This window comes from Phycodurus eques, chromosome 12 (assembly GCF_024500275.1).
Source record: "Phycodurus eques isolate BA_2022a chromosome 12, UOR_Pequ_1.1, whole genome shotgun sequence".
NCBI lineage: Eukaryota > Metazoa > Chordata > Actinopteri > Syngnathiformes > Syngnathidae > Phycodurus > Phycodurus eques.
The window spans coordinates 24,433,803-24,457,858 of NC_084536.1; the positions used below are offsets into that span (position 1 = coordinate 24,433,803).

Here is a 24,056-nt window from a genome sequence, read left to right on the forward strand (position 1 = left end):
CATTCCAGCGAGAATCATGGACGGTGAGGCAAATGATTTGGTTTTGCGGGCCACATAAAAAGGATGCGGCAGGCCGGATCTGGCCCCCGGCCTCGAGTTTGACTCCTGTGCTCTAAATGAAGCGGATTAAAACATATGTCCATCATTTTGGAATAAACCACGTATTTGTTCTTTACACCAATAATCACCTGATCAGAAAACACGATGAAATGCAAATAATAAAAACTATGCTTGTTGTAGCCGCACGGCGTCCGACTGGTTAGATCGTCCGCCTCGCAGTTCCGAGGACCCGGATTCAAATCCGGGTCCGCCTGCGTGCAGTTTGCATGTTCGCCCCGTGCCTGCGTGGCTTTTCTCCGGGCACTCCGCTTTCCTCCCACATCCCCAAAACATTCATTGAAAACTCTTAATTGCCCGTAGGTGTGCATGCGAGCGCCAATCCTTTGTTTGTTTACGTGTGTCCTGCGATTGGCTGGCGACCAGTTCGCCTCTCGCCCAGTGTCTACTGGGATAGGCGACTCCAGCGAGGCCGAGCGGTGACAGAACATGGATGCCCGGATGTTTGTTGCATTGCACTGCGTGTGTGCAGCATGATCACGTGTTGACCGAATGACACGGGTGCACAGTTGAGACCGCTGGTTCTCAAACATTTTACACAACGGACCGCCTAAAAGAAAATACTCGGCTCCCCAAGTACCACCATCACGAGCAACATTAAAGGTTCGTATTTTGATTCGATTTAGACCTCCGTAGAGTGACCCTCCAACGCACACTTGGTATCAAAGTGGCATTTCGAAAAACACCTCGGTTTTGTCCTACGAGTGTCCAGAAAAGGCGGCTCTGACAGCGTCTTGTGTTTGACCCAGTTTTTGATGCGCTCTGTCCATATTTGGCAAAGACCGCCCCCTTCCCTCTGATCGGTTGCCTCCGTCCGTATAGGAAGCCCTCCCCTCACGACTTGCGAGAGCACACGCGTTTGTTCCGACGAGAAGACTCGTGTGACTTCGATAAGCTCCAGAAATTCCCAAAACGTCTGGAACTCAGGAACGCGTGGAAGAAAATGTCCCAAATACGAGAAAAAGTTGCTTTGGCAAAAATATGTCACATAGCTAAAATACAGTCCGACAAAAATGGGACTGAGGTTTTAGTCCTGAAAAATAGGAAATATTGAATCCACTGTGACATTATACACACTTTTGACGATCAACACTGCGCTGAAATGATGACTCCATTGAAATGTACTGTACGTAAGTTCAATCAAAAATTGCACCTACGTTCAGTCAATGTTAGGGGTGGTGAAAATATGGATTCAGCAATACAATGCAATACTCCCCCCCGCCATTCTATATTGATGCAGCAAATCCTCCGAATTGATTGACCTCCTCGCCGCCGTGCGTTGCTCGAGTGAAGAGCCACACGGCCCATTCGATAGGAGGGGGAGTTCAATTTTGTTCGGGAGTTCAACTCAAAAAGTGAAACTATCGATAGAGATGTACTACACGCACAGAGTGAAATCTTTCATATTTTAAATACAGTGTATATATATATATATATGTATCATTTGGAGGATTACGGGTATATCTTATAGCAGACAGAAACCCCCGATTTACCATCAATAGAAGTTTACGTGACAAACGATCAAGAAACAATGAAAATGATTTTTAATGGAGAAATTCGGCAGGAATTTGCCCCCTGAAAAGTCTTGAATGAATCTGCAGTGGGGGCACAAAGGGTTCAGACCCTCTTCCATTTTTCACTCTTTGTTATAGCGCAGCCATTTGCTCAAATCATTTCAGTTCATTTCCCCCCCCCCCCCCCCCCCCCCCCCCCCCCCCCCTCAACGTACACACAGCAGCCCATATTGACAGAAAAGAAACAAAACGGAATTGATGAAATCTTTGCACATTAATGGAAAAACCAAAACTGAAATATCACACAGCCAGAAGTATTCAGACCCTTTTCGGTGACACTCATATATTGAACTCGGGTGCGGTGCATTTCTTTTGATCATCCTTGAGATGGTTCGACGCCTTCATTGGAGTCCAGCTGCGTTTGATTCGACGGATTGGACTTGATTAGGAAAGCCACACACCTGTCTATCTATATAAGGCCTGACAGCTCACAGTGCTTGTCAGAGCAAACGAGAATCAGGAGGTCAAGGGAACTGCCTGAAGAGCTCAGAGACAGAATTGTGGCAAGGCACAGATCTGGCCAAGGTTACAAAAAAGATTCTGCTGCACTTCAGGTTCCTAAGAGCGCGATGGCCTCCATAATCCTGAAATGGAAGACGTTCGGGACGACCGGAACCCTTCCGAGACCTGGCCGTCCGGCCAAATTGAGCAATTGGGGGAGAAGAGCCTTGGTGGGAGAGGTCCAGAAATGCAGTCGGGAGATGGGAGAAAGTTCTTCTCAAAAGTCAACCATCACTGCAACCCTCCACACCAGTCGGGGGTTCATGGCAGAGTGGCCCCAAGGAAGCCTCTCCTTAGTGCAAGACATGAAAGCCTGCATGGAGTTTGCTAAAAAAAAGAAAAAAAAAAGAAACACCTGAAGGACGCCAAGATGGTGACAAATAAGACTCTCTGGTCTGATGAGACCAAGATAAAACGTTTTGCCCTTCATTCTAAGTGGCATGTGTGGAGAAAAGCAGGCACTGCTCATCACCTGTCCAATACAGTCCCAACAGTGGAGCATGGTGGGGGCAGCATCGTGCTGTGGGGTGTTTTTCAGCTGCAGGGACAGGACAGAAATCCAAATCCAGGGATATCCTGGACCCCCTCTACGCCTCGGCTGCTTCTAGAAATTCTGTCCATAAAAGTTATGAACAGAATCGGTGACAAAGGGCAGCCTTGGCGGAGTCCAACCCTCACCGGAAACGAGTCCGACTCACTGCCGGCAATGCGGACCGAACGTCGGACAGGGACCGGACAGCCCGTATCAGGGGGTTCGGTACTCCTCCATACTCCTGAACGCCTTCTCCAAGTCCACAAAACACGAGACGCCGGATGGAGGACCAGAAAGTCTTTCTCCATGGCTTGTGTGTCTCCATGTCACACAGTCACTACGCTGAGCAAAAAGCACCCTACGTACCGTTATGGTTGCGTTCCATTGTCCTCGTCAAGGTAAACAAAATAAAATAAAACAATGCTATGCGAGTAACATTAGTAGTCGACTAACGTTAACTTCACCTCGGTCTCTCGGGTCCCGTGACGCGGTGTCATACTCGGCGGAGAGAAAGGTCCATGTTACAACGAACAGGTGCTCACCTCGCATGTCACTCGGAAATGCGACCGCGCTTTCGCCACGTCTTTTGCGTCTCGCTCTCGCCACTCGGCATCGCATCTTGCAACCGCTGTCTTGAACCGCGTACATGTCCACGCATCGGTGACGTAAGCGCGTTGTGTTGCATACGTCTCTGCCTGCTTCAGTCTTTGCGACCGTATCCTCGATAAACCAGATTTACAATTTTGCCTTTCAACGTTTTTTTTTTTTTTTTGGTCCCCCAAACTCTGACGCGAGACCCTTGCAAACATACGTAGCTAAGCAATTTTGTGCGTTTGTGGACACAGAGTCACCGTGCTTTATGCGTCCCTGGTCATTTATGTGCGTCTAGGACGCGGGACCCACATCAAATGAGGTCCCTGTATGTGCAATATATTTTAATTGAATCATAAAGTAGTTTTTTCCCCCCCTATATTTATGCACAGTGTTAAGGTTCAAACTTTGCATTGTGTTACTTTCAATAACATCAAATATGCATGATTGTATTTTAATGTTAGTCATGATGGTAGTACCTGGGGAGCTTAGTAATTTTTTTTAGGGGATACCCAGTGTAAAAAGTTTGAGAACCAATGATTTATGAACTTACCCATAATGGTTCTTTTAAAAAAAATAAAAATAAAAGTAATATTTGTATTTTTTAAATATGCACCAAATGCCCAACATAATTTCAGCAAAGATTTAAGCAAACAATATTTCTTCGACATCATTAAGGCCATGTCTACAGGTACACTGGTGTTCTTTAAAACTAAAATATTTGTATTTCTGTATTTGTACTTTTCTAACTTCAAAATCTCACTGGTGTGTAGATAGGAAAACGTGTTGATGATTTTTTTTTAATGAATCAATGAATTAATTCCTTTTTCTTGTGTTGTTTTTGTGCCTTTTCTGGAAATGGCTTGCGACAAACGCTGAAATTGCTTTGAGGAGTGCCACCTTTTTGCTTTGGCGTGTACTCAGCATTGCATGAACTTACTTGAGCGTCTCGGCCAGAAAGAAGCTCTGCTGCACGTCGTCGTAGGTCGGGTTCGATGAGTAGACGTCCTTCACACCAGAGAAGCCGCCGCTCACCTTGCAGTACTTGTCGATGGCCTGCAGGGGGAGGTACAAGTGGTCTGTTAACGGTGGCATGAAGGGGACAGGAGGAACAATTTAGGCTTACAAAAGAAATTTACATGGATGATTAGTGTAAAGACCAAGAATAGCCTTATATTCAATTCTTAGTTCTATGATTAAAAGCACCTAAACAACTGATTTATATCACGCCACTTTTTTGGCACACTTCTGCGGGGTTATTTATTCTCTTTGCATCAAGTAGTACGGTTCAGTTTGGTTCGCTGCGATATCGAATTAAAGAGACCAGAATAACTTTTCCCCATTGCGCTTTTTGGTATCCTTACGTACTTTAAATGCCCCTCTCCCACCAAGCAGTACAGTTTGGTTCAGCTACATTTTCTGACAGGTTGTTAAGGCCAAAGGGTTCCTAAAAACAAATTGAGATTTTAAAATCCCATACTTTTTCGAGGCCTTAATTGCCCAACTTTATAGCAAAAAAAAAAAAAAAAAACTATGTCTAAAGCTTCATTGTCTTCTTAAGACGTCATCCTGCGAGACCCTCTGTTTCTGTTTGGGCTCCCTCTTCTTCTCTGCCTCAAGGTACAAATGGTGCGTCTGTCGCGCAAAGCACGCAGACTGAAGTAGTTCTTTGATCCTCTCATCTGTACCTTGGCTACACCACTCACATGGTGCAAGTGAGCTACAATTACCCACTGGGCAATCAAGGTTCTCAAGCCTGCCGCACCCGGAGCAATGACGAACCCGACTGAACTTGTTGCCCAGTGTGCAGTTCGGCGACTAGTTTCCACGAGTGGCCAACGGTCAACCGCTAGTTTTGCGGCGATTCAAAAGTCACAGATGTGAAGGGAATTCAAACATCAATGACGTGATATATATATAAAATATACACACACACACAGTATTTTGCAATAGTACTTAACTATATTCATAATTTATTTAACATGTATCTGTGGATGGAAATGCAAAGCGTAATGCAGCAATGCATAAGTGCAATCAATGAACGACACAGCTTCTGAAATAACACTCTTTCATTCTATTTCTTGCCCATTTCTTCCCTGTGCTATTATAATATAGTTAGAGCAACCAGGACCAAATACTTCTACTTCTTCCTTGATAATATCGCCATGTTGTTTGTGGTTCGGGCGGCACGGTGACAGACTGGTTAGCACATCTGCCTCACAGTTCCGAGGACCGGGGTTCAAATCCCGGCCCCGTCTGTGTGGAGTTTGCATGTTCTCCCCGTGCCTGCGTGGATTTTCTCCGGATACACCGGTTTCCTCCCACATCCCAAAAACAAGCGTGGTCTAAATTGCCCGTAGGTGTGAATGTGTGCGCGAATGGTTGTTTGTTTACATGTGCCCTGCGATTGGCTGGCGACCATTTCAGGGTGTACCTCGCCACTCGCCCGAAGATAGCTGGGATAGGCTCCAGCACGCCTGTGACCCTTGTGAGGATAAAGCGGGACAGAAAATGGATGGATGGATGTTTGTGGTTCAATGAAAAATGCAATCTGTAGGTGGAGCCTCAAAACGTTTGCAGATAAGAACACCAGAGGTCGCAGTTTTTCCGTTGCAGCGAGTTGGTTTGCGTGTGTGTGAGGGTCAATCACTTGATGTGCAGTGGGGAGTCACTGACTCTTTTTTTTCTCGATTTTTTTCTGCGATTGTCTCGTCCAGTTGCTTTCAGCCGTGTCTTTCTGTGTGCGGCGGGGCAGGCCTTATAAATAGAGAATCCTCTTTCTGGAAACAAATACATTTCTAGTCAATAGTTTCCATTTTCAATACTCCGTCTCAGTCGTGGAAATGTATAAAATCACACTTAGGTAGGAACCCTGAAGACAGTACAATGACAGTATTCACTTTTCCATCAGTTCAGTTAATACGTACTCTATCATTTGTTGCCAACCTTATTTGGGATACGAAGCGCTTGGCTGCTTTTCCACCAAGCAGTCCAGTTTGTTTTAGTACAGTACAATAGTTTGATTATTAAGTCGTGATGGGTACTAACGAGGGCTATCACTATCGAATATTTTTAGAATCGATTATTCTATCCGTTGATTATTCAGATTTTTTTGTTGCAAGTTATTTCCCCCCCCGGTTACTGTTTATGAAACGGTAGTTTATTTGGCATTAGCCCTTAGACCTTTTTGTCATTCGGATTGAAATCCTTCCGACTGAAGATCTCCGGTCAGTTGTTTACATGCGATGTGATCTATTCCGATAAGGGGTATATATGTCCATTACATTTAATTGGAACAACCGTGTGACATGCGAATTTCGTCGTTTGTCATTTGTCAAGATGGAGGTCCGGCGTCTATTTTCAGCACAGTAGTTGGTATTGTTTTTGTGTTTGCTGAAGAAAACGCTCGATAAAAACAACTTACAAGTAGTTAAAAACAACATCTCTGTCGCATACGAGCTCCGTAAGGAGCCGGCATATTTACGCCGTGCGTAAACGACGACGTCAACGCGCAGTTACGTCAAGACGAGGCATAACGAAAATGTACTTCTGATCGGTTTGGCAAAAGGAATATTCTACCCCTTTGAAATCAAATGAAATTCTATTCGTATTTGGCCTGCTTATTCCGATTGCGAAGGAGACCAAAAATTTACCTATCCATATTGTACCTCTCTTTGGCACCCTCCTGATGGATTACCAAACACAATGGCAGGGTGCCGAAAGGGCAGAGATTGCCACAGTGTAGTGTGTTGATTGGCTAATAAAGAATGGTCACTCCCAGATTGGGAAGGAAAAAAAAGAAAAGCTTGTTTTCTTCTTATAAAAAAGAAGTAACATGTCCTCCATGTTCTCACTTTTAATGTAATATTTCGTTCACTGGCTCCTTACGTGATCATGATGCTGCTACGTTTACATAGAGGACGCAACTATCGTTACCACAACCACACTAGTTTTGAAATGTATAAAGGGTACCTGTGCTGCTTCCCAGCCCCACTGGCGATACTTGGGGTCGTGGGTGAACCTCCACATGTACCAGTAGGTCTCGATGACCTCGGGGCGCAGGATGTAGTACTTCTCGTTCTGCCGCACGGCCACCGCCTCTAGGCCGCTATCGAACTTGAAGGCCTCTGGGCCCAGCTTCACCACTGGGGGGGGAAAGATGAGCATCGTGAAGTTCAAATTTGAACAAAGATTTCTTGCTGTCATAAATTCTATGTAGAGTGGAACCTTGAGCGCAATGTGGAAGCCAAAATATATATATATATATATATATATATATATATATATATATATAAAAACGTCAGCGGTTAAAACGTGTCTTTGGGCCATCTGACCTTTTGTGTTTTGTTTCAAGGTAATTTATCTGCGCAGAAAGAAGACCTTATGTACTTTTGACAGCTAAGGGAAATTTTGGGGCTATAACCAGAACTTGGAACTACAAGAAGCAAGTGTGTTTGAGCCGTGTTGTATTGTTTGTAGAAATGAACATTGAATGGTTAACTTTAGAGGTGCAACAATTAATCGATTAACCAACAACTAATCGATGATCAAATTACTAGGCGAAGGAGACACCGCGGAGGAAAGCGAACCGGAGTGCAGGTCAAACTCTGTAAGAGAGGATTCCGAATGCCGCTCCCGTCGATTTCGCTCGCAAATGTACGCTCCCTACCCAACAAAATGGATGAGCTTCATCTTCTCACAAAGACCAGTCAGTTAGGAGTTTGGATGTTCCGCTGTCCTGTGCTTCATGGAGACATGGCTTTGTGAAAGCGTCCCCGATGGTGCCGTAATGCTTCTGGGCTTCCAACTACACCCGGCAGACCGCGTCACGGAGTTATCGGGGAAAATAAAAGGCAGCGGGATATGCTTTTTTATCATCGAAAAATGGTGTACCGACCTCACAGAGCTCAGCACAGACTGCAGCCTGGACTTTGAGTCGCTGTCTTTGAGCTCTAAGTCATTCTACTCGCCGTACGTGTTTGCCTCTTTCATACTTACTGAACAAGTAAACATTCAGATTCACCCCTCATTATTCTCGGGGACTTTAACAAATCTAAACTCAACCACAAACTCCTGAAATACAAGCAGCACATCGACTGTCCTACCAGGAAAAGCAACATTGTAGACCACTGCTATACTACGTTAAATAACGCATACTGTGCTATCCCCGGTGCAGCTCTGGGCTCATCTGATCACTGCTTAAATCACTTAATACCAAAATACAGGCAAAAACTTAAATCTACAAAGCCTACGGTGAAAACACTGAATAGGTGGACCAATGAAGCAAAGAAAGAACTTCAAAGCTGTTTAGACAGCACAAACTGGAGTGTCTTTGAAACTTCAACTGGCAGCCTGGATGAATTTACGGACACTGTAATATCCTATTTAAGTTTCTGTGAAGATGTGCGTGTACCAATAAAGTCATTTTGCAAGTTCACTAATAACAAGCCGTGGTTCACTGCCAAACTTAAGCAACTTCACCAGGCTAAAGAGAACGCCTATCGAAGTGGGGATAGAGCCCTTTTTTAAGTGCGCTAGAAACCAGCTGACGAAAGAAATTAACATCGCAAAGATAAATTATGCAGCAGAGCTAGAAAAACAGTTTACCACTCACGACTCTAAAACAGTCTGGCTTGGATTACAATTGCTAACCAACTACAAGCGACCATACCCCCAAGCAGAGAATAATAAAGGACTAACTGAGGACTTGAACACCTTCGACTGCAGATTTGAAAATGACACTCACGTCCCACACCCACCCAGCCGCACCACTGACCACCATCACATCTCTGACTCCCCCGCCTGCGTTGACCATCCCCGAACAGGATGTGAGACGGATCTTCTACAACAAAAGAACAAGAAGGGTGGCAGGCCCAGACCTTGTGTCCCCATACTGCCTCAAAGTCTGCACGGACCAGCTGCTCCAGTCTTCACAAAGATCTTCAATAGATGTCTTGAACTGTGTGAAGTACCATCCTGTTTCAAACGCCCCACCATCATCCCAGTCCCTAAGATACCTGAAATCTCGGATCTGAATGACTACAGGCTTATCGCCCTGACATCTGTGGTCATGAAGTCCTTTGAACGCCTCGTGCTGGACCACCTCAAGAGCATCACAGGTCCCCTGCTGGACCTCCTGCAGTTTGCCTATTGAGCAAACAGGTCTGTGGTTGACACAGTCAACATGGGACTGCACTTCCTCCTTGAACACCTCAGGGGCGCGGGGACATTCACGAGGACCCTGTTCGTGGACTTCAGCTCTGCGTTCAACACCATCATCACAAGGATTGGGCATCGTTTGAATCTGAGCGATTCCGGTTCCTTATTTTGATTCCGGTTTCAAACGATTATCTATTTAGATTCTTTTAGGGGGCTGTGTCAAAAAAAATTGTTTGGTTTAAATAAAGGGTGTCCAAATTATGAACAGCTGAGGCTGAGACCGCGTCAGACCCAACACATCGTGAAAGACTCCATTGCACAATATAATCTAATTCCAAGAGCTGCACTGAGGCGACTGGTCATTCATTTTAACAAAGTTAAGACACACTTTTGTTCGCCGCCAACACCGTTGGGCACAAGCACGTCTTTGTGCGCGTTCTTTTTCGTTGGTTTTCACCGCTTCTTCATTGGTTTTTGCCAGTTATTCGGGATGGGCGGACTGTCGGGATCAAAACTCTGAACCGAAATTTTAAAATTTACGTTAGTTAGTTAGTCCGGTTCCAATCGGTTGTTGATTCTCGATGCCCAACCCTAATCATCCCCGAAGTCCTCGTCTCCAAGCTTCTCCAGCTCAGCGTCTTGCCTGCCATCTGCCAGTGGATTTACAGCTTCCCGATGGGCAGGACACAGCACGTGAGGCTGGGGGACACCACCTCATCTGCACGCACCACCAGCACCGGGGCGTCCCAAGGATCTGTCCTCTGTCCGCTGCTCTTCTCTCTCTCTCAACGAGTGACAGCAGCTGAACACACCCGGCTGTCAAACTCCTGAACTTTGCAGATGACACCACAGTCATCGGCCTCATAAAAGACGGTGACGAGTCTGCGTATCCACAGGAAGTGGAGCAGCTGGAGCTGTGGTGCGGCCAACACAACCTGGAGCTGAACACGCTCAAGACTAGAGATGATCGTGGACTTCAGGTGGCATCCTACACCACAGCTGCCCCTCATGCTGTCCAATTGCCCTGTGTCAACCCTCGAGACCTTCAAGTTCCTGAAAATTAGTCTCCTGAAATGGGAGAACAACATCAACTCCATCCTCAAAAAGGCCCACCAGAGGATGTACTTTCTGTGGCTTCTGAGAAAGCATGGCCTGCCACAGGAACTGTTGAGGCAGTTCTACACAGCAGTCATCGAATCAGTCCTGTGTTCATCCATCACAGTGTAGTTTGGTGCCGCCACAAAAAAAAAACAATTCCAACTGCAACGGACAATCAAAACTGCTGAAAAAATTGTCGGTACCCCCCAACCTACCCTTGAAGACTTGCATGCTGCCAGAACTAAGACAAGAGCCTGCAAAATCTTCTTGAGCCCTTCACATCCTGGTCACCACCTCTTCCACCTTCTTCCCTCAGGAAGGCACTATCGAACATTGCAAACGAAAACTAGCAGACATTCCAACAGCTTCTTCCCTCTTGCCATTAACGTCTTACACAGTTAACTTCCAATTTCATTGTAACATGCTGCCAATTTTGTCTTTTGTCAATTATTGTCACATCTCTGTCGGGCCAATTATACATTATTCGTGCACTCGCTGTACTGGTCTCGCCGTTTTGCACTATTTGCATATCTGTTGTTGACCAATAATGGCCACTCATGTGCTTGAGAAGTATCTCCCCCATTTGCACAATTGACACCGTTCCAGATTATAGCCCTACTAGTCACTTCAAACTGCTCTAAATTGCTAGAGGACTCTGCCTCATTTTCACAATTGTCAAAAGAAAAAAAGAAAATGCATCGGCATTACCACATTACTGGTAACCTTTTATTGCTCAGTGACTCTTTGTACTGTGTTTTTATGTCTCAAAAGTATTTTCTGTCAAATGGCTGTCTGTTGTCGTACTAGAGCGTCTCCAACTACCGGAGAAAAATTCCTTGTGTGTTATTGATATACTTGGCAAATAAAGATGATTCTGATATGTGGATTTTTGTTTAACAACAATATTATTTTAATTGTGCCCTGTGACTGGCTGGCGACCATTCCAGGGTGTACCCCGCCTCTCGCCCAGAGTCAGCTGAGAAAGGCTCCAGCATGCCCGCAACCCTCGTGAGGACAAGCGGAATGGAAAATGGATGGATGGATGATTTTAATAGATGTTTCCCCCCCCAATCACTGATAGAAAAATAAACTGACAATGACATTAATCAAAACAAGTTTAGCTTTTTGATTTTTTTTACCCCATCTGGGATTTGCTTTATTTCTTCAGATAGTAAATAAGCTTTAAAAACAATTCTCACATTTCTTTGTACACGTGAGGCGAGGCAACCTCAGCAAAATTTCTCGGGTCAAACGTTTCCAACAGTTTTTACGATGAATAGATCTTTTAATAATCTTTGGAAACAATAAGCTCTGGGTACTTCCGGGTGGCAAAACGTGAGTGACGACCGCTGGCCTGGATTGAAAATGATGACAAACACTTAGGTGAGTTTGGGGTTGCACTGCCAGATATTTTCCAAAGGAAATTTTTTTTTTTTTTTTTTTAGATTTCCTCATAAAAAAAAATAAAAAAATAAAAATTAATCAAGCGGAACCTGTGGGTGAAGAGGATAACTCGAGTGGATGTCTTTGATGTTGCCACCACAAATTCCTGGATCCAGTACAAGTCTGACAGCAAAGTGCTTAACCCATCAGCAAAAAACCTCAGCCAAATGACCTCCTGACTCTATTGCAACCAATCGTCCTGTCGCTGCAGCTGAAAAACAACCCCACAGCATGATGTTGCCATCAACCCGCTTCAATGTTGGGACTCTATTGGACATGTGATGAGCAGTGCCTGGTTTTCTCCACACATACCGCTTAGACTTTAGGCCAAAAAGTTGTACCTTGGTCTCGAGTGAATGACCTGCAGAGAGCTGCGACCAAAGTAACAAAGGCTACCATCAGTAACACACTACGCTGCCAGGGACTCAAATCCTGCCGTGCCAGACGTGTCCCCCTGCTTAAGCCAGTACATGTCCAGGCCCCATGGTTGGTTGACTAAATACTTTTTTGCTCCACTGTGTATCAATTAATCAAGCGGAACCTGTGGGTGAGGAGGATAAATCGAGTGGATGTTGTAAATTGATAGAGACGATAACAAGACTGCCTATTGTATCCAGTTTTTGCACCTCAGTCCAAGTCAAGTCACTTGATTTTAAGTATCTGCCAATACAGAGTCCCGAACCAATACCTCGCAACGCATTAAGACAATGATTTTATTTTCCTTTATTTAACCGCAGTGGCCAGTAATTTCAAACTGTGCACGTTACAGTGGCTTACAATAAATCCAATTTTTTGGCATAACACCTTTGCCTAATTTTTGATGAACACTTGGGCCTATAGTGCTACTGTATTTTAATGTTGGTCGTGATGGTGGTACTTGGAGAGTTAAGTATTTTTTTTTAGGTGGTACTTGGTTTAAATAGTTTGATAACCACTGCTGTAGTGCATTCACACACCCCGGGCATCGCTCACCTGTCCTATCGTAGGATTCATGGCAGGTGTGCGCGATCTCTGCGCCCAGCTGCAGCCAGTGGCCCGCCTTGTCGTCAGGGGAGCCGTCTGCACCCAGTGCGAACATGCCGCCGGCAAAGCACGCCAGGTGGCCCATCTTCCTCTCCAGGTGGCCGTTCTTCCACTCACCAATGAACGTCAGGCCACCGTTGGACTTGCGGATCAGGTGTCGCTCAATTGCCTGCAGGGGGCGGATATTGTTCATTTATGTTTGTATGTCATACTGAGAACTGTTCGTAATATTTTGACACTTGTGTAGCTAAATAAGGGCACCGACTTACTGTACTTGGATCAGATCTCGGAATGAAGTACAAATGTACACCGATATTGTTAAAACTATTGTCGAAATGTATGGTGGAAAACAACCACAATGAAACCTACCCGAAATCTATTTTTAAAACCAAGAGTTAGTTTTGGGTATTAATTGATGCATAGGGCTACCAGTTTGACTCAGACTTCTGAAATAAAATTGCTCAAATTACTTTTAATTATATTATTAATAATAAACAGTAATATTCATCTCTGTGAAGACACTGATCATGTTAATGATTTCCCACTATAATTATCAACAATTATCGTCCAGAGTCGGCTGGGTTAGGCTTCAGCACGCCCGAGTGAGGATACGGGGTATGGAAAATGAATGAATGAACATTATTTCTATAAATCTCACATTCATAACATTCCCAAGAAATCACAATATCCCATCATTGGGGACCTATTTTTAGAACAAGCCAAGTGGGTACTCATGTGGTCTTTAGGCCTACCCGGTGCCCGCATCATGTTGATGACCCCTGCTCTTATTGTTTGTGACAGTTTACATTAGTGTCAATCAGAAAAACTGAACATATTGGATCGGTTTTGCACACCCTTCAATGCCTTCACCGAGTTGGTGAAGGCATTATGCCCTCATCCCCATTCATGCTGTAGACGAAATTTAAAGAGGAACTGTTCATGGTAAACCTTTTTGTGTGTGTAAAATACAGTATTGTGAAAAAGTATTGGCCCCCTTCTTAAATTCTTAGATGTTTGCATCGTTTCCCCACTTTAATGTTTAAGATCATCAAACAAATGTAAATATATAAAATGACAGACTTAAATGACTTAAAATGCAGTTTCTAAATGGTGATTTCATTTATTTAGGAAGAAAAGCTTTTCAAAGTTACCTGGACCTGTGTGAAAAAGTAATGGCCCCCTAAACCTAATAACTGGTTGGGCCATCCTCAGCAGCAACAACTGAAATCAAGCATTTTCTATATATATTGGGGTTAAATTTAGTAGGGCTGCCACTCCTGGGAAGGCTCACAGCTGTTCTATGTTTTCTCCATTTGATGATAATGGCTCACACTGTGGTTTGCTGGAGTCCTAAAGCTTTAGAAATGGCTTTGCAACCCTTTGCAGAGTGATCAATTATTTTTCATCTGTTGTGGAATTTCTCCGGATTGTGGCATTTTGTTGCAGCTTTTTCAAGGTCCTTTGGCCGACTTCATTTAGTCAGGTTCTATTGAGGTGAGTTCTTGATTGAGAAGGTCTGGAGGTAATCGGGCTTGGGTGTGATCATTGAAAATGAACTCAGCTTTCCCAAAAATGTGATTAGCCACAGTTAACAGTTTTTCACTTTGGGCCAGGTAGCTTTGAATAGTTTTCCCCTTCATAAATCATTGAGATTTGGATATTTATTTATTTATTATTTGTAGTTACTTAGTTATTTATTTTCAAACAATTAATTAATTAATTACTTTTTCTTTTTTTTTTGCAAAAGTAAGCGAGCCTTTATGTTCTTTTTGGGCAGCAGTGGTTTTCGCCTTGGAACTCTGCCATGGATGCCATTTTTGCCCAGTTTCTTCCTTATTGTTGTGTGACGAACACTGACCTGAACTGAGGCAAGGGAGGCCTGCAGTTCTCTACAAGTTGTCCTGAGTTCCTTTGTGGCCTGGGGGAAACTATGCAAAAATATCATTTGAGAAGGGGGCCAATACTTTTTCATGGCACTGTATGGCACAATATCTGTCACAAACCTTTTAAAGATGTAATTATTATTCCAGACTGCAATTCCACTTTGTGCAACACTGCGAATACAACCACAGTTGTTAAGCTACAAAATGCATGGTGGGAGACAACCACAATTTACAGTGGGAGGAAAACGTAGTCGTAGTAGGTTGGTCATAAAATGTAGTCTGATCTTTAACTTCATCTAAATCACAAGAATAAACAGTCTCCTTAAACTAATACAATCATTTTCATATTTTTATTGAAAAAACATTCACAGGAGTGCCAGGTGGCCAACTGGTTAGCACGTCTGGCTAACTATTTTGAGGTCCCGGGTTCAAATAAAACCTTGCAAGACATTAGAAAGGTGTTAAGGGAGGCATTAAGTGGTAGGGCAACTCTCAACCATTTAAGAATTCCGAACAGAACGTGAAATACTTTCACAGATTAGTGGTGTCACGATACCAAAATCGTGACTTTAATACTATACCTGCAATAAAGTTACCTCGATACCAGTAATGAAACGATACCAGGGCAAAAATATAAAACATCAGTCAAAGCATTGGAACAAACACTGATAAAACAACTTTAAATGCTTTTATATTTTTATTAATTCAAAAGATTTCTATCAACTTGAAAAAGTATGTAATCACGCAATAAACCTATTCTTAACATTACTCATTTTTTAAATAATTAGATCAATGCCTACATTATCATTTATATTATATGACGAATATTTGTGTTTGTATGTATATACAATTGTACATCTATACACAGTATATGTATGACAGACATTATAATACCTGGTACCACTAAAGGTATTTTACCTGAACAGTACAAAAGCTTAATTGTATTATTAAATAAAGGGTAACGTGGGTCCCGCTTTCCCATGGGCTCACCACCTGTGAGAGGGGCCATAGTGAGCTGGGCGGCGGCCGGAGGCGGGGACCTTGGCGATCCGATCCCCGGCTACAGAAGCTGGCTCTAGGGACGTGAAATGTCAGCTGGTGTGTGAGGTTGAGAAGTTCCGACTAGATATAGTCGGGCTCGCCTCCGCACACGGCTTGGGCTCTGGTACCAGTCCTCTCGAGAGGGGTCGGACAATTTTCCCCTCTGGAATTGCCCGTGGTGAGAGGCGCCGAGCAGGTGTAGGTATACTTATTGCTCCCCGGGTCGGCGCCTGTACGTTGGGGTTCACCCCGGTGGACGAGAGGGTAGCCTCCCTCCGCCTTCGGGTGAGGGGATGGGTCCTGACTGTTGTTTGTGCCTATGCACCAAACAGCAGTTCAGAGTACCCACCCTTTTTGGAGTTCTTGGAGGGGGTGATGGAGAGCGCTCCCGCCGGGGACTCCATTGTTCTGCTGCAATTTCACGTCACCATTCTCGGCGTCATGACTTGGTAGATGTCGCCGTTCGCCACACACAGGAAGAGTTTTGGTTGTAAATATTGAACACGTTTCGTACCCTAAAATCGTGACAAATCCACTCGTAACACACATCAGCCCTAAGGACAATCTTAGAGAATAAAACGTATAAAATAAGACTGACGTGCTTGGCAAAATCAGCACAAAAACAGGTCGATTGTCTTGGTGTGTGTACCGGGCCTTGCCTGGTTAAACAAAAGAAATTCTTGTCATTTGGATTCTCAATTGTTGTCACCTCGGTACCCACATTTTGAGTAAAAATAAATAACATATATTTTTCAAAAATAGCCTTGGAAACGGTACGAATATCATATATTTTTAAAAAATGCTTACATGTTTTTAAGTACCTTTCATGCATTCAACATAACACATAAGCAACTGTAGCGGACACGCCATTAAAAGATGACACCCAGTACCCCAGACTCGGGCTACCGCCCGCCGCTCTACCCGCCGAGGTCGACGACCACGGAGTGGCGGGATTCAATTTCGCGTACAGACGCTAAGTGAATTGCAAGCCGGGATCATCAAAGTGAGACACGGACATCTGCTTTTGCATGCTGACACAAAGTGAATTACCAGCACCCGGAGCATCAAAGCGGAGCTAAAAGATACCTAGTTTTGCACCAGAACGCTAAATTAATTAACTTCCACCACCAGCCAGCCCAAAGAGCCTCACCAACAAAGGCGTCTCCTCCCTGCTGCGCTGGTGCGACACTTGGCCAGTCAAGCCGGGACAATGGACGGGATGCTCACGACACCCACAGGCGACGGAACGCCACTGCAGACGCGGGTTCATTAAACACAGTCTTTACCGGATTTGACTGGGATTTCATATTTTACATGAACGCCACTAGTGACTGTATTTCTGCAAACTTGAATGTCTGATGTTGAATCTGTTGTCAACTGAACCAGATGAAATGTTTCACTCCACACCACACAAATGCCACATTGCAAATATTACAGTGTTCTCAACGATCACATAACACTTGAAACATTCGTTACAGGGTTTAAAGAGGATGGGCGCGGGAGAATGCAAAGTGGAACAATCGTCTCGTTATCTTAAATCCAATAAATACTATTTGATTCCACTGGTTTTAAACCACAAATTACACTAACATGAAATGCAATTCTAGAGGCGCGGTCTGCCTTCCATTTGGTCAAAAGGGTCGGCCTTCACTCTCTGAAGCGGATAAAAAGGCCGAAGCTCCTTAGTCTCTCACTCTCGTTGTTCCACCTGCCGAAGACCTGGCCCAGCTCGGGGAGCCCCCAACCTCTCACCACGAGGTGGCGGAGGCTGGGAGATGCTGAATTTCCCTGCCCTGCTGCCAAGCGTGGATCGCAGGAAGTACCTGCCAGCTCCCCAAAGCTACCCTTTTGGGTGTGGGGCAGTTTACGGACGAGCCTCCGTTGGGAAGGAATTGCGGTGCGAGCTTTCCCTGACCGCGTGGCAAGCATTGCCACAGCCAACGCGCCGGCCAACCTGCACTTGAAGTGTGTCTTTTGCTCTTTGCTTCCTTTTCCTGCAAACCGCCCTCGTGAGCGCTCCGGCCAACCCCTGGAAGGTCGACCCACCTGCCTGAATTGGTCGATACACGCAAGTCAAACTTGCGGTCGAGTAAAAGTACAGATTAGTGCATATTTGGAGTTTAAATTAACGAGAACAGTAATCCCCAGCTAGAGGCGTTGTCACTACACGCTTATTCTACCAATCTCACATCACAAGTCAGTTTCCTTTGCCAATGTTCGTCTGTACTTTGTTTTGTGTTTTTCTGTATTGACAGAATCTGTAGATTCCCCACGTTAGAGCATTACATTTTCCGTTTAATTCACTACGTGCATTGTTGTGTGTATTTGGGTTCGAGGAAGAAACCTCTGGCCGTCTCGAAATTTCAGAAAGTGAAGCAACCTTCAGATTACGAGACTGATAAAAAGGTTTTTTCGCCACTTTCCCTAGATTTTATCCACATAAAAAGTGTCGTGGTGCCCCTTTCTAGATAAAATATCTTGATTTATAACGCTCTAATTTAAAATTACGCTAAACCGGAAGTAATGCAGGCGTCGCTTCCAGCTCATTCTTTTCTCCTAAATGAATTACATTTTTATTTAACCTGTATGTTTTACTACCTACCTGTTCGCGACCCAACCAAAATGGCTCTGCGACCCTTTTTTGGGTCCGACCCAGCAGTTGAGAATCACTGATTTAGATGAAGATCAGACCACATTTTAAGATTGATTTTTTTCCAGAAATGTGAGAAATTCTGAAGAGTTCACATACATTTTCCTCCCACTGCATACTGCCAGGTGTCCTGCAGTGGTTTATGAAACTTTGTGCAGGGTTACTTTATGTATGCGTGACATTTGTCAGTCAAAAGTAAGCATAATGTATCTCATTAGATCAGTCAACATAGCAAGTTGGATAGCTACAATACGCATTAGATCAAAAGTGAAACCCTCTGCGGAGACGTGCATCATACCTCAATGGCGTCGTCGTACGTTTTGCGCGCTTCTGTGTCCGTTTTGTCTGACATGAGCCATGCCTTCAGAAGGTACTCGTAAAAGCTGTCCCCCAGCCCGCCAACCGAGGTGTGATCTGTAGAGAGCAAAGACCTATAAATAATTGGATTGATAAATGTCTTTCCAAGTCTGCCGTTCACGAGCTTTTAACGGCCACCACCCCCTTCAACATCCCCAGAGAGAGTACAAGGTTGCTCCACTGCATACATCCTCAAAAAGCCCAAAGCACATTTAACCACACACACATGACAAAAAACACAAGGCAAAAATGTGACGGTGCACTCTTGTATGAATCAAACATAACCACTTTATATCAAAGACAGCTAGAAAAATAACAGTGGGGCGACTAGTTAGCTGCTACAATTGCTTGATATAAAAAGGACACTCCTTTTTACATCAAGCAATTGTAGCATTTTTCAGTGGTTAGTTTTTGGACACCGGCATGACAGTTAAGAATGTTATAAATGAGGTGTGTGGGTTTTATGTTGTTCTCTTCATTTAAGATAAAACATTGTTTTGCTGGACTCTTTCAAGAAGAGCTTTTCAATATAAATTGCTCTCTTCAGACGGGCACCTTCCCTGCGGCGAACAAAGCCCCCTTCTGAATAAGAGCAATTTAGATTTGAACAATCTTGACAATTACCGACCAATATCAAACGTACCATTTTTAAGCCAAATTTAAAACAAACATTTTTTATTCAACTCAAAAACTTTTTAGCAAACTTTAATATTTCTGAAAAGATCCAGTATGGTTTTAGGATACTGCCCTTGTCAAGACTTTGACCTTGTCAAGAATTGAGAGGAAATCTTGATCTCAGCGCTGCTTTGATACAGCAGACTGCACCATTCTTTTAAATAGACTTCAATATCTGGTTGGGCTCTCTGGTGCTGCAAACAAATGGCTTTCATCCTACCGCACTGAAAGAACTTTTAGACAGAAGACAAAGATGTTGATTTTTTTTGGTATATATATATATATATATATATATATATATATATAACTCCAGAATCCCTTTACAAACCACATCTGCCATTTGGAAGTGATTATATAGCAGATATACAGGAGTTAAATCGATAAATATGATTCAGAATGCACCTTTCGGTCTTCGGCTCTATCTGGCCAAAAACAGCCTGTTCATTCGCCGTCGTGTGCTACTGTTCTATGCTGTTGTTCCCCTCCTTGTATATTTGTTGTCGTATGACTCAGCGATTTCACGATGGTTTATTGTGTGGCATTTGGTTGTACAAATGGTTCAGGCAGTGGCAAGAGTTTCTTTGGCTTTCCAAGTGAAAAAGGAATACGTGACCAATGGATAGGGAAAGTCAATCGACAGGGGAACAAACGTGGTCACCGATGGGTCCCAAGCAAGCATTCCAAACTGTGCTGATCACTTCGAACCGGCGTGTTTTGAGAACGACAGTAGAAAGCATTGTATACACAGGTGTCGTCAGGCAGAGGCTGCAACCAGCTGCGGTGCCAACTATTTTATCCTACGGGCATCGGGACCTCAACTGCCAGCAAGTGAACTAAATCCCGCAGTGCCCCCTAGGGTGCCATTATTTCGAGCCACGACTGTATAAAACTACATGCTTTTTTTCCCCCCTCAACTGTCTGACCCCATGAGCATCCCCGTTATATTTTATTGTAACAAAAGAATCCTTCTCTCACTATTCTGGCATTTAGCGAATATAAATAATTTGGGTAATCTTAAAACAGGAAAAGTTTAGTCTGATTTCATGTCAGACAGTCAACAAATAAAAGCATTAACTGTCTTTGCACTGGCACCGCAGTATTTGCTTTTAGCAGAACGGTAATATGACATGTAAGGATGATGTGGCTTGGTCTCCTCCATCTATTTGTTTCAAATACGGTGATTAAAAATCGGATTTAAATCACATACAAAATAATCTTAATTAAAATAGTGACTGTTTTTAAATAACCCATTGATTCAAATCATTTGCAGTTCGGTACTTTTCCTGTGCGTATCAAACTCAAGCCTACAAATCCTCATGTACAGTCTGACTCATCAAGGGGTTGTGTGCTTGTTCACAAATAAAGTGGTTGATCTTGCATCACTATTATTCCAGATGGGGTCCGAGTTACTAGGGGCGAGAGCAATAGATGACAACCAGAATGTCACATCAAATGATGCTAATACTGCCATGGACGTCACAGAAATTCTACCACAGTCCAATCTCAACTGTGTGTGTACCCAGGCTACGGTCGACAATAAGCCAGTACTCAAACATCATGGGTGAGTTGGAATATAATATGCTGTATTTATCAAGTGCGTTGATCACTCACTCAACTCATCACAATCATTACCTTTTCACTCAGTTTTCACATTTTCAGTATAAGCGACATTTTGGGACCCAAGTCACATCGACAGTGAACCAGAGGCACAAAAAAGTTCAGTGTGACCCAGCTGAGGGAGCAGTTTCCAAGATGACACAAACTCATTGGGCAGATGATGTAGGCCCTTGGTGTGCAGTGCACATTGCTGGATGATGGCCTGTTAGATACGAGCGCAGAACTGGATGACTCCAAATTAGACAGAGATGGCAACGATGAGCATTATTATTATTATTATTATGATGAGGATGGTCAGTAATGAGGGAAGCTTGCAAATAATACAACTAGAAAGTTTGTGTCCACTTTTTTTTGTGTATACTGTGAATATACTAGTGCATTCTTTTCACCGTTCTATGTTACAGGTACAGCTCTTGTTATTTTGTTATACTGTAGAACGGGCAAGACAAAATGATTCATACTTCACACTTGATTTTTACAGGATTTCCTTGAAGGAGTCCATCATTAATGGAAACCCTATTCGAACGCAGACCTACTTGGCTAAACGGCTGTCAATATCGAGTATTTTTAGAATGGATTATTCTACCAATTATTTGACTGATAATCCGATGATTGGATAAAACATTATTTTGCTTTGAAATTCATTGCAAAATATTTGTATTCTTCTGTTTATTATTGGTTCTTTGCATTTGAGGTCGCGTCTGTCAGCTTTACATTTCAACGCAAACTGCAAAAGACTGCAAGCCCAAAGGAAGGATGCATCTCTTACCCAAAAGGAAAAGGCTGGCAAACCCAGTGCCAAATGAGGTCAAAGTGCCAATTACCTATGGTAAGTATGGTCAGCAATGTATGTGTTTCATAACAATACTTTCTCCTTCAGATTTGTCCATAAATGTTTGTTCGAGACTATGTCCAGACAGACATTTCCATCCTTGAAGGCAGCTGGGGTCGATGCCAGAGAGATCCCTGTGCCACGAAATGTTGTTGACAAGATCCAGGTGATATGTGTGGAAGGGAAAAAAATTAAAATAATATATAAATAAAAAAAACGCACCAGGATCAACAAAAGTTCTTGTTTAATTAGACTTTTGGAAATTTAAATCCACAATAATTGTAGTTTTCACTTTCCCACTGAACACATGTTGTACTAACAAGACAGGATAGCAGAACTCTTGTGTTTTTCTTCCCAAGGATGTGATAGATCCATCGTTTGAATCGTCTGTATGCAATGTACCTGTAGATCCTAAATGTTAAAAAAGAATAAAGAAAAACAAGTTACTGAAATGCACTTTTTCCATTTTCTAATTTTCAAGCGCAGAGTTGATGCTGTAACTGTGCGTAATGTTTGACTGCATTGCGATAATAAAAATAGTCTTTCGGAATAAAACCTCTGCCTTGTTTGTTTGATGAACACTTAGGCCTACGACACTACTGTGTTTTACGCTTGGTCATTATGGTGGAACTTGGAGAGCCAAGTATTTTCTTCTTCTGTTCATGACTATGTTTCTATCGACAAGTGAGGATGCTGGAAATTACAGTAACTTACAACCCCAATTCCAATGAAGTTGGGACGTTGTGTTTAACAAATGAAAACAATACAATGATTTTCAAATCATGTTCGACCTTTATTGAATTGAATACACTACAAAGACAAGATATTTCATGTTCAAACTGATAAACTTGATTGTTTTTAGCAAATAATCATTAATTGGCTGCAACACGTTCCAAAAAAGCTGGGACAGGTGGCAAAAAAGACGGAGAAAGTTGAGGAATGCTCATCAAACACCTGTTTGGAACATCCCACAGGTGAACAGACTCATTGGGAACAGGTGGGTGCCATGACTGGGTAGAAAAGGAGCTTCCCTCAATTGCTCAGTCATTCACAAGCAAAGATGGGGCGAGGTTCACCTCTTTGTGAACAAGTGCGTGAGAAAATAGTCCAACAGCTTAAGGACGATGTTCATCAACGTACAATTGCAAGGAATTGAGGGATTTCAGCAACTACGGTCCATAATATCATCAAAAGGTTCAGAGAATCTGGAGAAATCCCTGCATGTGAGCGGCAAGGCCGAAAACCAACATTGAATGCCGGTGACCTTCGATCCCTCAGGCGGCACTGCATCAAAAACCGCCATCAATGTGGAAAGGATATCACCACATGGGCTCAGGCACACTTCAGAAAACCAATGTCAGTAAATACACTTCGGCGCTACATCCGTAAGTGCAACTTGAAACTCTACTATGCAAAGCAAAAGCCATTTATCAACAACACCCAGAAACCCCGCCGGCTTTTCTGGGCCCGAGCTCATCTAAGATGGACTGATGCAAAGTAGAAAAGTGTTCTGTGGTCTGACGAGTCCACATTTCAAATTCAAAGAACCATCCGGACTGTTATGGACGCAAAGTTCAGAAGCCAGCTTCTGTGATGGTATGGGGCTGTGTTAGTGCCAATGGCATGGGTAACTTACACATCTGTGAAGGCACCATTGATGCTGAAAGGTACATACAGGTTTTGGAGAAAGATATGCTGCCATCCAAGCAACGTCTTTTTCATGGACGCCCCTTCATTATTTCAGCAAGACAGTGCCAAATCACATTCTGCATGTGTTACAACAGCGTGGCTTTATAGAAAAGAGTGCGGGTACTAGACTGGCCTGCCTGCAGTCCAGAACGGTCTCCCATTGAAAATGTGTGGCGCATTATGAAGCGTAAAATACGACAACGGAGACCACGGACTGTTGAACAGCTGAAGCTGTACATCAAGCAAGAATGGGAAAGAATTCCACCTACAATTC

General features: G+C 43.5%; 1 protein-coding gene across 1 annotated transcript in view; it reads right to left on the reverse strand.

The window, feature by feature from the left end:
* man1a2 (mannosidase, alpha, class 1A, member 2) overlaps positions 1–24,056 on the reverse strand; it is a 103,075-nt gene that overhangs the window by 2,545 nt on the left and 76,474 nt on the right. Inside the window, exons 10-13 of the mRNA XM_061692307.1 lie at positions 18,911–19,026; positions 12,988–13,207; positions 7,288–7,460; positions 4,256–4,371 (exon numbers count right to left, since the gene is read on the reverse strand). Coding sequence (XP_061548291.1) covers positions 4,256–4,371; positions 7,288–7,460; positions 12,988–13,207; positions 18,911–19,026 — 625 coding nt within the window. The remainder of the gene's footprint in view (positions 1–4,255; positions 4,372–7,287; positions 7,461–12,987; positions 13,208–18,910; positions 19,027–24,056) is intronic.